Source organism: Ciona robusta, chromosome 5 (genome assembly GCF_009617815.1).
Source record: "Ciona robusta chromosome 5, ASM961781v2".
NCBI lineage: Eukaryota > Metazoa > Chordata > Ascidiacea > Phlebobranchia > Cionidae > Ciona > Ciona robusta.
The window spans coordinates 4,254,316-4,268,431 of NC_143239.1; the positions used below are offsets into that span (position 1 = coordinate 4,254,316).

Consider the following 14,116-nt stretch of genomic DNA (forward strand, 5'->3'; position numbering starts at 1 on the left):
ATTTGAATTTTCAGTGTGCCTATAATAAAATAGAAACCGAATACATCTGCTCTGTTGCGGCTATTTTAAACTTAACACAAGAATTTTGGGCTAATTTTTATTAATTTTACAAAATTCATTTCACTTTATGCGCCTTGTTCATTAAGGCAATCACATAAAAACATTAGTCTGTGCTTTGTTCTATTTTAAAAGAGTCGCTGTTCGGAAAGATCACCGTTACAAAGCAATCCCGAGTTCGCTATTTGAAGTGGTCCAAGATACGAAAAGCGGCAAGCCCGGCTTATCAGTCAATTCACTGCACGATCATCATGAAAAGCAGTTTCTATTCAACATTATAAACGCCTGCCCCGAGAAACATTTCAAACGTAAACTAAACGGTAGATGCTACAAAGTTGCAGAAGATACGGAATTTAACAGGTATAGGTTCATCTGTATGTTTACCTTTAGGCCTATGCAAAAGTTTTTTTAAAATTTATTTCAGTAAAAAAATGGTTGCATTTTTCGGCTGCAATCAATTGTTGAAGAGTAGGGTGGGGGAAGATGGGACACCTTTACCACATAATATCCAAATATCCTGATCGTGTTTTAAACTATTAACAACGGTCTATGAGAGTCGTGAGGATACGGTTTTATAATTGTTTGAATGTTCTTTGTTTACTACCAAATAGGTCGAGAAAATAGAATAAAAAGGTGTCCCATCTTCCCCCACCCTACTATATGAACGACTCATATATACCCTGCCTACGTGTTTCACTGTCGCATTTTCATCGCGTTGATACTTGTGTTTATATTTGCCTCATTCGCTTTGGATATTTAATATGTAATGAGCACTTGGCTTGGCACCAAGTAGCTAAGTGTTTATGTAAACTAGCCGTCGATCCAGTGTAAAATTGGTATTCACAATTGCCAAATATAGGCTGTACGGAATTTTGTAGCCAATGGTATATCTGTACCACATACAATCTTTTATAAGTGTTATGTATAGTTTAGTTAAACAATCTCTGTAAGAAGAGCTTCAGTACTTCTGACTCTATATGTTACAAATATGAGCCAAGAACATTTTGCTATAGTTGTTTAAATGAACAAACTCCGGAGCACCACCAGAATTAGTTCGTGCGCATTCTATACATTTCCATTTTAGAATTTTTATTTAGCGGGTTCGGTTTTATAAGTGCACCTTCAAATTTCTAATCCATTAAATAATTACCCCTGCTACATTGTCTACATTTGTTACGAGTATTAATCGCCACGTCTCCGTCTCAGTACTGCTACTTTTGTCCGGGCGGCGCCAGCTACACTACTGGGGACGGAAAACACCGTCCTCACTATTGTCGTCGACGGGTTACTCACGCAATAACAGGCGTCATTCGCTGCTGGATAATTGCTCAAACGCAACAAATCGTTCTAATACGTCTGTGGTCACTCTGCATGCCACGACAGATCAGATAAAAAGTGTCAAAAACGAACAGCCGCGAAAAAATGTACAATAACGTTTTTTATACGTATTAGGTTCCGGGCAAAATAAAGACATCTTTTACGTGTGTAAATTAGTGTCATAAATACAGTCCGAGATCATAATACTCGTTGAGCAATGTGCTTCCACGCGTCCAGTGAAGTCAATTAATTTCTCATAGTCTCGCGTCCGCTCACCGGGAATAAATCAAAACGCGCAGAGAAAAAAGGCAAGCAGTTCGCTAGAACCGATGGCTCTCTACGTTCATTGTATTTCGGACTGGCGAGCTGCAAAGACGGACGCTTTAGCGTTAAATATAAACGAACTACGAACGACCGACGGTCGGGATCATCGAGACTTTATGACAAGGTAAGCCCCGTTTTTTTTCTTGCTACAGAAATATTCTTTTTGCTACGAAACTTTGGGTGCTGGGTGTACCACGGTAATGGCGTCGTGTATTTGTTTCCTAAACACCAGGCATCATCACAGCATCATATTGCGACCTTTTTCGGGCAAATTCCACTGCTGCTGGTCGTTATAGGGCTTCGTTTATAATATCGTTTACATACTTGCCATAAACAAGTTGTCTGTATGGGCTATAAGTGTTGTATAATCATTATAGGGACCGTGTAACAGGTTTAAAATACGTAAGCGTCGAAGTACATTATACTGTGCGCAGATTTTCGGCGGATGATTAAGTGTATCGCAATTTTATCTTATTTATAGCGTTTAGTTTAATGTCAAAATAAAACCAAAAATGTGTGATATTTGACATTAGTAGAAGGTAAGGTAATCTTAAAATGGAATTTGATTTTTAAATCCTGCTCAAACGAATTAACTTATATGCAAATTTATGATTCAGCAAAATAAAACCGACGGATCTCCGGATAAAGTTTACACTTAGTTTTATTTTTATATTTTAAATGTATTTATATCAAGTGATATTACAAGCGTCGTTATAGTGTATGTTTGACTTGAGAGCAAAATCGTATTAGGTGTCCCGTTTCGACGGTAATTTTCGACCGTAACCTCGAATTGGAAGTAAAAGACGGGCGTGCATGAGCTTGTACTCTCTAATTGAATAAACACGGGCGAGATTCAGTTTGCCCAATTACCTGTCATTACGAGAAGCGAAGGATCGCGTTACCAGAACCGGACACTTTTAGCTCGTAATATTGGCCGTGCCTCGCGAAATCGTAGCGTCATTTTCAGCTTCACTTTCGCTAAATGACTTCATTTTGACCTACCGCTGCATTCCCCCGCGAATGCACCCCTCACTTTCTAAATTCAAGCTACTTACCCGCATTGGAATCGAACCAAGCACCCTCTGATTCCGTAAATTTCCCGAGTTTGAAGAGAAACGCAAAAATCCTTTACTCCTGCGTAACTGTAACTTGATGTGGTTTTGGTGGAATATGAATCTCATGAATATGTGATTAAAATGATTGACGGTGTCACTCCTGACAGCTGAAAGCGTTGAATTAACATATAAAGATGAAAGGTGGGAAACGCTTGACGTCACAAATATAAAAAGGTTTAAAATTCCACCATTTCTCAATCGACGCATCAAAGCGATTTCTTGCAGCATTCCGTCATATTAACCGCATAAGGACACGTCAGCAGACCCGAATCGCAGAGGCCGCGTGCAAAAATGTAGAAATAACACCCTGCTGTTTTACTGTGGGTCGCGTGGTTCAGGTCTTGCCTTCTCTCTTCGTATTTTATTTCCGAGATTGGTTACGGACACGGTGATTACATTGTCGTTTTCGCTGACACATTAAGTGCTGGTATTTCCAATACCAACCCAGACAGATGTGTCTGCTATCCGCAGTTCAATTTTGCCGCAGTTAAATGGCAGGCGTCATAGGCTTCAGCATGACAACGTAATGAAATCACCAGGCAGTAGCATACGTTTTCTGGACTCTGTCAGCCATTTGACCACCTGCTGAAAAATTAAATTTTAAGCATTTGTAATTGTACAGGTACGTCCGTAATGAGAGCAAACTGCGACGTACTGATCAAGAGATGCTCGAGCTATCTTGATTTCAGTAATTATCGTATATTAAATGGCCGCATCACTAATCTCTGGGTAAACGCGCAGAATCGGGAAAAAATGCGCCCGACCGCAAAAACGAACACAAATATTGCGCTGCTCCGGGCGAAATCACAAAACGGACTCGGATATTTCCGCCTTGTTCTTTAGCGCGCCGTCGACGAAGTGACATTTCGGGGTAGGGTTAGCTTTAATTACCGAGTAAATGAAATCAATTTCGAAAATTATCAGTTTCAGTTGCTCTAACAGGCTTAATTTAAACAAGGCAGACTAAAATCTTGACGCTTTAGTTTAGCTTACTTAGTTTAGCTTACTTTTGGATTTCGAAGTTTTATACGCTTATTTCAGTATAATCAGGATAAACAGCTTTAATGTTTACATTGTCGTGTTTTGTTTATTTTGCTGTTGTTAGAACGTATTAAGTCACGTGTCAGAAACTATAAATTCAGGGCTGTTTACCGCTCTATTTAAAAGTCACGAACTTTAATGTTTATATATTATTGTATGGTTGATATTTTGTTGATTTTTGACTTTGTTCTTTTTGTAAATTACTTTATACAACTATTGCACTTACCTGTTTTACTAATTCGCCTGTGTCGCAATTTTAGCCTTCGGCCCTGAACAACTGATCGACGTGTTTACGTTTAAACAACTTGTTTTTCAGTTCAGATCAATAAGTAAATGAATCATATATTCCAACGCCCTGTAATTTATACACCCTATGAATTACTACAAACAATATTGTATACAAAGTGACTGTTATATAAAACAGACAAAGCGGAAAATCGAGTGACAAACTCAATTTGTTCTGCGTCAAATCGAACCCAAGGCGTATGGATAAGCTCCAAGCGCATTATACTGCTTGATAATTGACCTATATATTCTTATCGATCACGTTAGTCCGAATAAAATAGCATGCCTGTCACTGTAATCATTTTAGGACGACTGGAATAGGCTAATTGCCTAATCTTATGAAGTGTTTTTGTACAGATGAGGTTTTATGAAATTTTTTTTTTTTCAGATTATTCTGTTAGTGCGACCTGTGACAAAATTTCCGAAGACTTCATGTGATGTAAATCTGCTGTTGCAGCAAGTGGATATAATCAGTGAGAATTACTATAGACACGTGTACATATATTAAACTGCCGGCCTGAGAAGTACATCTCAGTGACTGTTTCGAAAATAACTATAAAGACATGTTCGGAGTCGAAAAAAATCGAGCCGGATCTTCGTCCTCTGTCCGAAGCCTCGGTTTCCTCCGAGTGGTTTCCTCTTCCACATCCGAGACTTCCTGTATCGGACATAAACGAAGAGAAATAACCGAATCTTTTCCGAGTCTTTTAATAAAGAAATCGTGCCCAAACAAGCTTCTCACGTATTTAACGAAGCGCAAAGATAGTCCATTTCAAAAGATGACAACTTTCTGGATAATGGTCTTCCTGTTCACTCTATGCCTAAAATCAACTTCTGCCGAATTAGCCAGCATCGGAAGATTCGGGTCTGCAAGATCCTCTAACGTTGATGGAGATACTCTCGCTTTAAATTACGAAACCAACACAAGTAAAATTGTGTCTGCGAAGGTAAGATGTAGCAAATTCAGTATTTTTAGTTTCTGTAAACAAAATCAGTTCCTACTATATGAGTATAATTTTGTGGAGGTCGTTCTCGCAACCGTAATCCGTGTATTTTGTTTTGTCCGATGCCTCACCTGTATTTCTGTACCACTACTCATACTTAAACGATCAACAAAGCTCTTGTTAAAGGCAGTCCATTCACACCGGTATGGTTCATAGTCGAATATAGCTCCTTGTGTAAGCAAGGTTAATCCTTTTGATCGCCTTGTAGTCTATAAGACTCGTTAGGCCGCCCATGGTCACGTTAATTGCAATTCTATGAAGCGCCTTGTATTTCGAATCAAGTGAAACGTGCACCCTTTTTAATGTTTATATGTAATCTCGTAATGATGAGCAATTTCTCATGTATATATTTAAGATGTACAAGTTATAGAAAAAATGTCCTTTTCAATTGTATTTTTGAGCAAATATATTGTGGGGTGGGGAAGATGGGACACCTTTAGCACGAAATATATAAATATCCTGATCGTATTTTAGACAATTAACAATGGTCTATGAAAGTCGCGAGGACAAGGTCCTATAATTTCTTGAATGTTTTTTGTTTGCTACCAAAATGTACGAGAAAATAGAATGAAAAGGTGGCCCATCTTCCCCCTTCCTACTATATACAGTTTTCGTGATACAGTTAGTAACAAAAACACGAAGCTAAATATGGCATGTGCCAGCGCGGTCGTGCAATTTAGGGCCTTATCTTGCTGGTATATACCAACTATATACTAACCTCCAACGTTCTTTTTTCAGGAATACCTTGGCGTATTCGGATGGATTGAGCCAACGGACTGGACTTCTGTTTCTCCACGGTTTAACAAGACAGGGATAGAGGAAGGCGGCTTGCAAGGACAAAACGAAACAAAGAACCAACTCGGTAATGCGAACGAAACACTCAGTAACCAGTTTCGTGAGCGGTTTAAAGCTATGGGAGACGAAGAGTTTCTGGTTGCTTTGAGCAATTTCCAACACGCTAATGGTCTTAATATTACTGGAGTATTGGACGAAGAGACAATGATGATTATGACCCAACTGAGGTATTTAATTATCCGCGTCTGTTATAATTTACCATCACATGTCGTGTACTGTTAGTTTTACTCGCGTAATACTTTGTTGCCATGCATACCAAACACCCACAGAATATACATTTAAACTTTCTGTACGGCATTCTGCGTTTGGTGGATAATTCCTTTACACTTGTAGGTGTGGCGTGCCCGATTTGACTGTAAACCCAAACATCACAACATCAACTGGCGACCCGAGCGACTCCGACACCGAAAGCGTCACGATTACTCCACAAATAAACGACATAATAGCTGATTCAGGAAGTGCAGAAGGTTCTGGTCGTGCTGAGCCCCCTACAACAGCTTTTCCATATCTGACAACATTTAGCCCAAGAATGGTGCGTAAAAGAAGGTTCTCCGAACCACCGCTGGTACACCGTCTCACAGAACGAGCGGAAAATGCGGAATACATGGAAAACGAGACGGAATGGGATACTAACTCTACTGAACAGGCCTCTATGTCTGATGTGGAAAGCATCGTGTCAGAAGCAGAGTTATCCACAGAAAGCAGGTAATAAACACTGTTCGCAGCGGTTATTAAAACTATGAAGGTATTCCCCGCCCGCCAGGTTTATTAGCAAACACCTCTTGACTTGTATACGGAGAGTAAAGCTGTCTTCAAAAAATGCCTTTCACCCAGCCTATGCTGCTGACTTACATAATAATAATATATTACTAAACACATTTTCGTGCAGAAAAGAAGACATGGAAGAAATTTTGAGCGCACTGCGTCGGGAAAAGATGGCTCGATTAAACGACTCGACCATAAATGACACCGTACCACCTCCACGATTCCCAGAACTATTGGAACGTATTGTTCTATATACACGTCACCAGGAACATAAAAGAACGAAGCGGTCAGGCGCCTACCGGATGTTCAACAGAGCTAACGGTTGGGGACTCGCTTTTCCGAGACGAACAATAACTTGGAGACTGGTGAGGATTTTTGCATGATATTTCGACTCCCATATAGTATGTACATTACTTAAGTTAAACTAACAAGTTTCTGTGTTCAAAACAACTTCTGCCTACGTAAATAGATAACCCGCAGCGTATAAGCCGTACGTACTTGTCTCTAGGTTCGTGAGTGGCCAAGTTCACGTAACCAATTCATGACATCGAACGAAGTTTGGTTCACAGTGAAGCTCGCTTTCCGCATGTGGAGCGAGATTTTGCCAAGGAACTTTCTGGAGGATAACGTGTCTCCTGTGAGTCAGGTCGACGTCCTCATCGGTTTTGGAATAAGTAAGTCTATGTTTCTGTTTATTTTGAGAGTTTGTATGGGTCTAAATATATGGCGGCTCGTTCGTTGGAAAAGGGCTGCTCTGGCGCGCGTTTTCTCCCTCGCTTGGAATTTGCCGGGGGCGTGCGACGATAACTCGACGGAATATGACATTTAAACGGCTATAGACTTGCTTTCCCTGCCTAATATCAGGGATGCTTTTACAACCCCCCAAAAACCTACACGCATTCCAAATATCGAGACCAGTCGATGAAAAATAAGCATTGGTTTCCTATTAGCAGTTACCAGGCTTTTCGATAGCAATTTTTCAAATTAAGCTTATCCCGTAAGAGTGATATACAGCTGTGAGCAGCAAATGACACCTTGGCGGCATTACACCGCAAAAGTCCTAAGCGGGGACTATTTTTAAAATCGACGTTTGAAGTGCCACAGAGAGTTAAGTGGAAACCAACACCCGCGTCATAACTCGATATGAAGTTGCCTTAAATGTGCTGACGCCCCAGGCCGTGGACAACGAAGGTCTTAAACGTCAGGGCACTGCATGTTGGAGATAGCGATCTGGAACTAACAAACCGTATATTGACAAGAGGGGAAGAATAACACGGCTTGTTTTAATAAGACGTCATTTCATTATTATGTCATTTTGTTTTCTTGCAAGAGCCATGGTTCCGCTGAGACTGATTGCAGAAATAACTCGATCGTGGTTTACCGCGGAAATCATCTAAATTCTCGCCTTTGGTCAATCCAGCGCAATTGTCACGTACATGGTGTCATACAGTTGTATCATAATAACCAAGCCGATACTTTTGAGCTCGGTAGAGTCATCGCCGTGTGTTATTTTTTCACCTAATGGTTATTTTTCTTCGCCACATCTTGCCAACTAGTATAACATCGCGTGAGAAGACGCTATATTTCGTCTCGAGTAAAAGAAACAACGCGAGCGGCTGTTTTACGCGTTTTCCGTCCTCCTCTTCGCCAATGACGAGGCTTAACTACGTAAGCCGGCTCACCCGTAATAGCTTTAGCTCCCCTTTAAAATTCGTAATTAAATCTGAGACATGACCGCTTGTTTTGTTCCCCACCTATACAGACCAACACAATCGTTGCCCTGTTTCTTTCGGGCAAGGACCTTTGATACAAGAATATGCTCACGCCTGGGCCTTACCTAAAGCTGAGATACATTTTAATGATGAACAACCTTTTGTTCCTGTGAGCTGGATTCCTGCAACAGTGAGCGGCGGAGCTCCGCAAACAAGATCTTCCGCAAGTTATCCAATCAGTCTTTTGAAGGTTCGCCAAAATAATGCAATATCTACAATAGTAAACTAAAAAAATGCAAAATATGTAATGCCCTTATCTTCGTTTAGGTTGCAATTCATGAGATTGGACACACACTCGGTCTCTCACACAACGATAACAGACTTTCGATTATGAATCCTTACTACAAACCTTTCCAAGGTTCGAAAAACATGGACGAACTCAGCACTTCTGACAGGAACAGCATTAAAGCTATCTACGGTACAAAAACTGTAGTTCTGTAACTTTTTACAAAAAAGAGTGCCTTTTGAATGCAAATGTTCAAATCCTAAAGAACTCGTATTCGCGGAAGTTTATCGTCCTATAACCACTATTTTTTTATTGTTAACGCGCTCTTATAACTACATTTGAGATTCAATCAAGTTTTTCAGTTTTTTTGTAAACGATTTATTTATTCACTAACATTGTCTGGTTTTAGGTGAATGTGAAATTCCATTTGATGTTGCATTCGATTGGCTACGACAAGAGCGTTCTCCTGATGGGGTGTTTCGCTGGAAATACAACACCTACTTTTTCAGACGCCAGTGGTACTGGTTATACGAAAACAGGTATGCATTTAGTACGGCGTAGTTCGACTGCCTATTTGAACAGTGATATAATTTTTAAGTGATAACAGTTTCTTATGGTTTAGAACAATCGTTTAGGGAGTTGTGTAGTCTAATTTAGAGTAGAGGAAGATAGGACACCATTAGCACATGAAGTCCTAATATTCTGATTGTGGTTTAAACTTAAACAATTGTGAGCCGTTAGGATACGTTTTTTAACTTAAGTCTTTGAATGTTTTTTGTTTACTACCAAATGGGACGAGAAAATAGAATGAATGGATGTCCCATCTTTCTCCGTCCTATACTATATTATAGTCGAAGTCGAAAAGTCGAAAAGATCGTTGGAAAAGGAAGATACATTTGTGTTTGGTTTTTGAAAGCAATTATAATCGCCAAACAGCACTTCTATTGTGCTTTGTAACTTGCATTTCACGTCAATATTAGAAGTTACAAATCTGACAATTTTTAATACCACCTGCCATTTAAAAATGTCCAAATCGAAACAAAGAATCGGTTGATACGTGACAAGCGACACCGCAGAACACTTGAACTATTTTTCGTTACAATTTTGACCGTTGGTTTATTTCTCCGATTACAAAATTCCTAAACCAGATTTGCGGTACTTCCTGTACTTAATGCTTAACGAATTTAGACCCTACAATTACGATTTGTAATTGCGGTTTTCGCGTAAACGAACTTAAACTGATCAAAAGTCGACCGCCACCATAAGAGCTTTCTCACGGTGAAAATGTTTTTAAGGTCACATTAAAGTCAAAAACAAGGTCATTATAGCACGGGCATATAAAGGCCAAAGTCATGCAAAAACACGTGAACTTTAAACTACCCCCTCTAGCTATTACTTAATGTTACACCCTCTAACTATAGTGGTTGCTATATATTCTGAAAACACTTTTGGGTTTCGACTGATTTAATATTTTAAATATAATTAGAACGCTTGAGGGCCAAAATTTGTGTTAAAATATTGCCCTTCCAAAGCGCATATAATTATTTGATTGGCAAAATTGCTAAGTGAGTCATTTCAGTTCAAAAATCGGAAATTACAGCTGTCCAACGTAACCCGTGCTATTATTTTTCCATTAAAATATTTTGCTATCAAATTGATACAACGCCCCTTCGGTTCTAAAATGCCTGCCCTTAATTTAAGTTGCGTGAACTGCCCGAAAATATGCCTGAATGCGTCATGCTTTTATATCAACACAAACACGAGGGTAAACGGTGCATGTGTAAAAATGCATACGTTTAAAGCGCCCCTGCAACACTCATTATACGCCTCGTGGCGCTGTTAAATGGTGTACTTATTCAAGATAGCTCGCCACAACATTGCAAACGCGGTTTCTTCATTAAACAAACGAATAACTTGGCTCATTTAATTCAGTGGGCTAGGTCAACAAATTGACTTCTGTACCTATAACAATTAACAGAGCTGATTTTAGGGCATGGCTGAAGCTATATTAATTATATTCCTATACAAATTACAATAAATAAATAAACAAATATAAAAAACACCTGCAGAGGTTAATATTGGTAACTCGTAAACGGGAAAAAATGTATGAAACAAGAAACCAGTCTTATAATATTTCAGCCGTTCCAAAAGTAATTCAACTATTTTACTTTTACCACAGTAATAAAAGGCCGAGATATGGAGACCCGAAACCTACGGCTTATCACTGGTCGGGGGTTATGCAACTAAACGACCCACATCGTAAAATCGACGGTATTGTACATGTTCGAGAGTGGAACTCGCCTCTAGGCCCAATCTACTTTTTCAAAGGCAAGTAAATTACATTTACGTGTATATTTTGAACATGTTACTTCACTTTCAAGACATGGATTTCTATGGGTTACACAATACGTTGTAAATGCAAATTATACTGTCTGGTGCCATCACTTTATTGATTGAGCACATATTGTTACAGTTTGCTACAGTTTACTGTTTACTGTAGCCCCGAATGATATAACTACTAAAGTTAAAGTTCCATTATCTCACCAAATAGAATTAACGCGATTTTACCTTTTACAAAAAATACATATTATAAAATGAATAGACGCACTTTAAACACCAGTTGACCTTGCGGGCATAGGTCAGAATTTGAGATTAGCAAACGACGGAATTCAAATCCAATTATACTATGCTTGCTACGTAGCTTAGTGCCTGCGATGCATATGATAATTACTAGGTTTGATAAGCATTACATACCTAGTAGTTTAAAGAACTTTGCCCTGCTTCCAGTTTGGGCGAATGGAACAGTTGGTATCGTGACCGAATGGTTTATTCGAATACCTAATTATAACCTAGATGTCATCCATTTAATATCGTAATTTTCAAGTACAATTTAGCTCTAACCAATTATTTCGTTTAATAGGCGACGTATTTATTGAATACGACAGCAGGCTTGCGCGGGCTATGACTAGTGACAGTAACGGAAATAGATATCCACGACCGATCAGAGATCTTTTTCCTGGAGTGCCTTACCCAATCGATACAGTCTTCTATAAATCTGACGAACGAATTTTGTATTTTTTCAAAAACCATTTGGTAAGCAATATTTTTTCAGTAGTATATAGCCTATAGTAGGGTGGGGGAAGATTGGACACTTTTGATTCTATTTTCTCGTCGCGTTTGATAGTAAACAAAGAACATTCAATAAATTATAAAACTGTATGCTCACGACTTCCATAGACCGTTGTTAAATATTTAAAACAAGGTCAGGATACTTGGATATTATGTAATAAAGGTGTCCCATCTTCTCCCATCTTACTATAGTAGCAATTGTAGATATAGTAGGATGGGGGAAGAGGTGTCACCTTTTCATTCTATTTTCTCGTCTCATTAGGTAGCAAACAAAAAAAAATTGAAGAATTATAAGATCCGTTTCCTTACAACTACCATAGACGTTAAATGTTTAAAACATGATTAGGATATTTTGGTATTATGTGCTAAAGGGGTTCCATCTTACCCCACAGGACTATACATTATATATTAAAATCTAGATTTTATATACGTACATCGAAAAACGCCGATGTATAACTTATTAAAAAAGATCGTTGGTACTATTTGGTGTACATACTTCTGTGAACAAAAAGTTAGTACCAATTTTAAAACTAAATGGTTTCAGTTTACTTGTTGTATTTTAGTATTTGTGGCACTATATACTAGCACTATCACGCTTTATTTATAATCAATTTGTGTCCACGCAGGTTTATAGGTTCAATTGGACAACGAAAAGATTGGCATCTATTGCGACAATTGCGGCGACTTTCCCGGGCTGGGGAGGCGCTTCTCCACTTCCCTCAAACATCGATGCCGCTTACTACTCTTACACCGAGCAGGCGTACTTCTTTTACAAAGGCCACTACTTCTGGAAAATGGCCGGTAACGCAGAACGATTAGCGAACCCTCGGATGTGGATACCATTAAATGCAGTCGGGCCCCGACGCCGAATATCGAGCAACTGGAAAGACATTTGCGACGTCGGCGAGACCGAACTGTTGATGGATTTACCAGTGAGTTAGACTCAAGTGCCGCTGTATTATTTTACGCGACTAAAAAGGAGGCAGCTACGGAAAGTGAAGAAAATACTCCGGGCGGCGACAACAGCCGATAAGTCGGCATGCAATACGCGGCCCACTATAAAGCATTACTACTCAGTTATACCTCCGTGAAACCGTACGCTGACTCGAACCCATTCAGTTCGTGTCCTCCCTCTTTCCATTTGATGTAAAAAATCGTTTTCATGCAACCTTGCCCCGTTATGTTTGTGTTCAAGCTCGCTACTGTATATACCTCTCTTCGACAACAGCTTAATGCATACTTACTGGCGACCAAAGTTTTACCCTTCACCGTATATGGACACAAAGTTTCAGCAGTGTATGTGACAACCATAGACCTACCTCAAAACGTTCAAGCCAACCTAATAAGTTAAAAATACAATAATTCAAACAGACAAATTAGAATATTATACATCTAGGACCCTGGGGTGACTTTCTTGCTGTCATCCTTTTTATCCTGCATGCGTTTTCTGCATGGCCACTTGTTATTCGTTTGCGTTTATTCTTTAAAATTCTAATTTTACGTGTTTGTCCAAATGATTCTATCGCTACTAATGCTAGTTCCCTGCTGCGGTCTTGTTATGACATTTGTTAATTAAAATCGTGTTACTCAGAAATTGTTGTTTTTATTTATTCAGTCGCAAATTTACAGGTTATACCCAAAAACTATCGAAAATGCTATAATTTGGACATGTTATGCTTGCATAAGTGTGTTTAGACTTAACCCTTTGGTACACCACAGTATACGGTGTCGTAGTGGTCGGTACTTGTAACTCGTTACTCGAATATATCGTGTTAGAAAGTCGCTACCAAGATTGGCGAGTTTGTCCTTGGGCAAGGTACTTAACGACAATTGGCCCAATCTGGCAAATAATAAACGTTGGGCGTTCAACTAATTGATATTGATTTTTGCTAACAAAGTGGCCAAAATTTGTGGTTGACTAATTTACAAGATAAAAGAGTTGACCGGATCGGTGGTCGTGAGGTGTATACACGTAACGTTCCTGTTATAGCCCCTAACGCACGTCAAATACAATTCCCACAGCAGGTTATAACCTGCGTCACTGAGTGTTGGAGGCGTGACCATTAAAATACAGGTTAAATGATTAAGAAATCGCGTAAACTGATTCTTGTAGTAGTGTCAATTTTGATAAGAGTTTTTCTACTTTCTCCTTAGTGTGCTACGTGTTAGCAGCGAATGTTTCAGAAGATTAAAATGACGTCAAAGCGGTATTTCACTTCGGGTTAT

The 14,116-nt window shown here is 39.2% G+C and overlaps 1 protein-coding gene and 1 long non-coding RNA gene across 2 annotated transcripts; one reads left to right on the forward strand and one right to left on the reverse strand.

Annotated features, from left to right (window-relative positions):
• Nucleotides 1-1,659: 1,659 nt before the first annotated feature.
• LOC149735784 (matrix metalloproteinase-21-like) lies at nt 1,660-13,484 on the forward strand. Its single transcript, XM_089878292.1, has 12 exons — nt 1,660-1,822; nt 4,528-5,086; nt 5,882-6,165; nt 6,332-6,703; nt 6,888-7,128; nt 7,272-7,437; nt 8,526-8,725; nt 8,803-8,953; nt 9,171-9,300; nt 10,941-11,089; nt 11,682-11,854; nt 12,517-13,484. The coding sequence occupies exons 2-12, from the start codon at nt 4,703-4,705 to the stop codon at nt 12,829-12,831; spliced, it is 2,565 nt and encodes an 854-aa protein (XP_089734418.1). The 5' UTR covers nt 1,660-1,822; nt 4,528-4,702; the 3' UTR covers nt 12,832-13,484.
• Nucleotides 2,889-4,531, reverse strand: LOC149735785 (uncharacterized). The gene is made up of 2 exons (XR_016385048.1): nt 4,081-4,531; nt 2,889-3,398 (listed from the first exon to the last, which is right to left on the reverse strand). It is a non-coding gene; the product is annotated as an uncharacterized LOC149735785 (long non-coding RNA).
• Nucleotides 13,485-14,116: the final 632 nt, after the last annotated feature.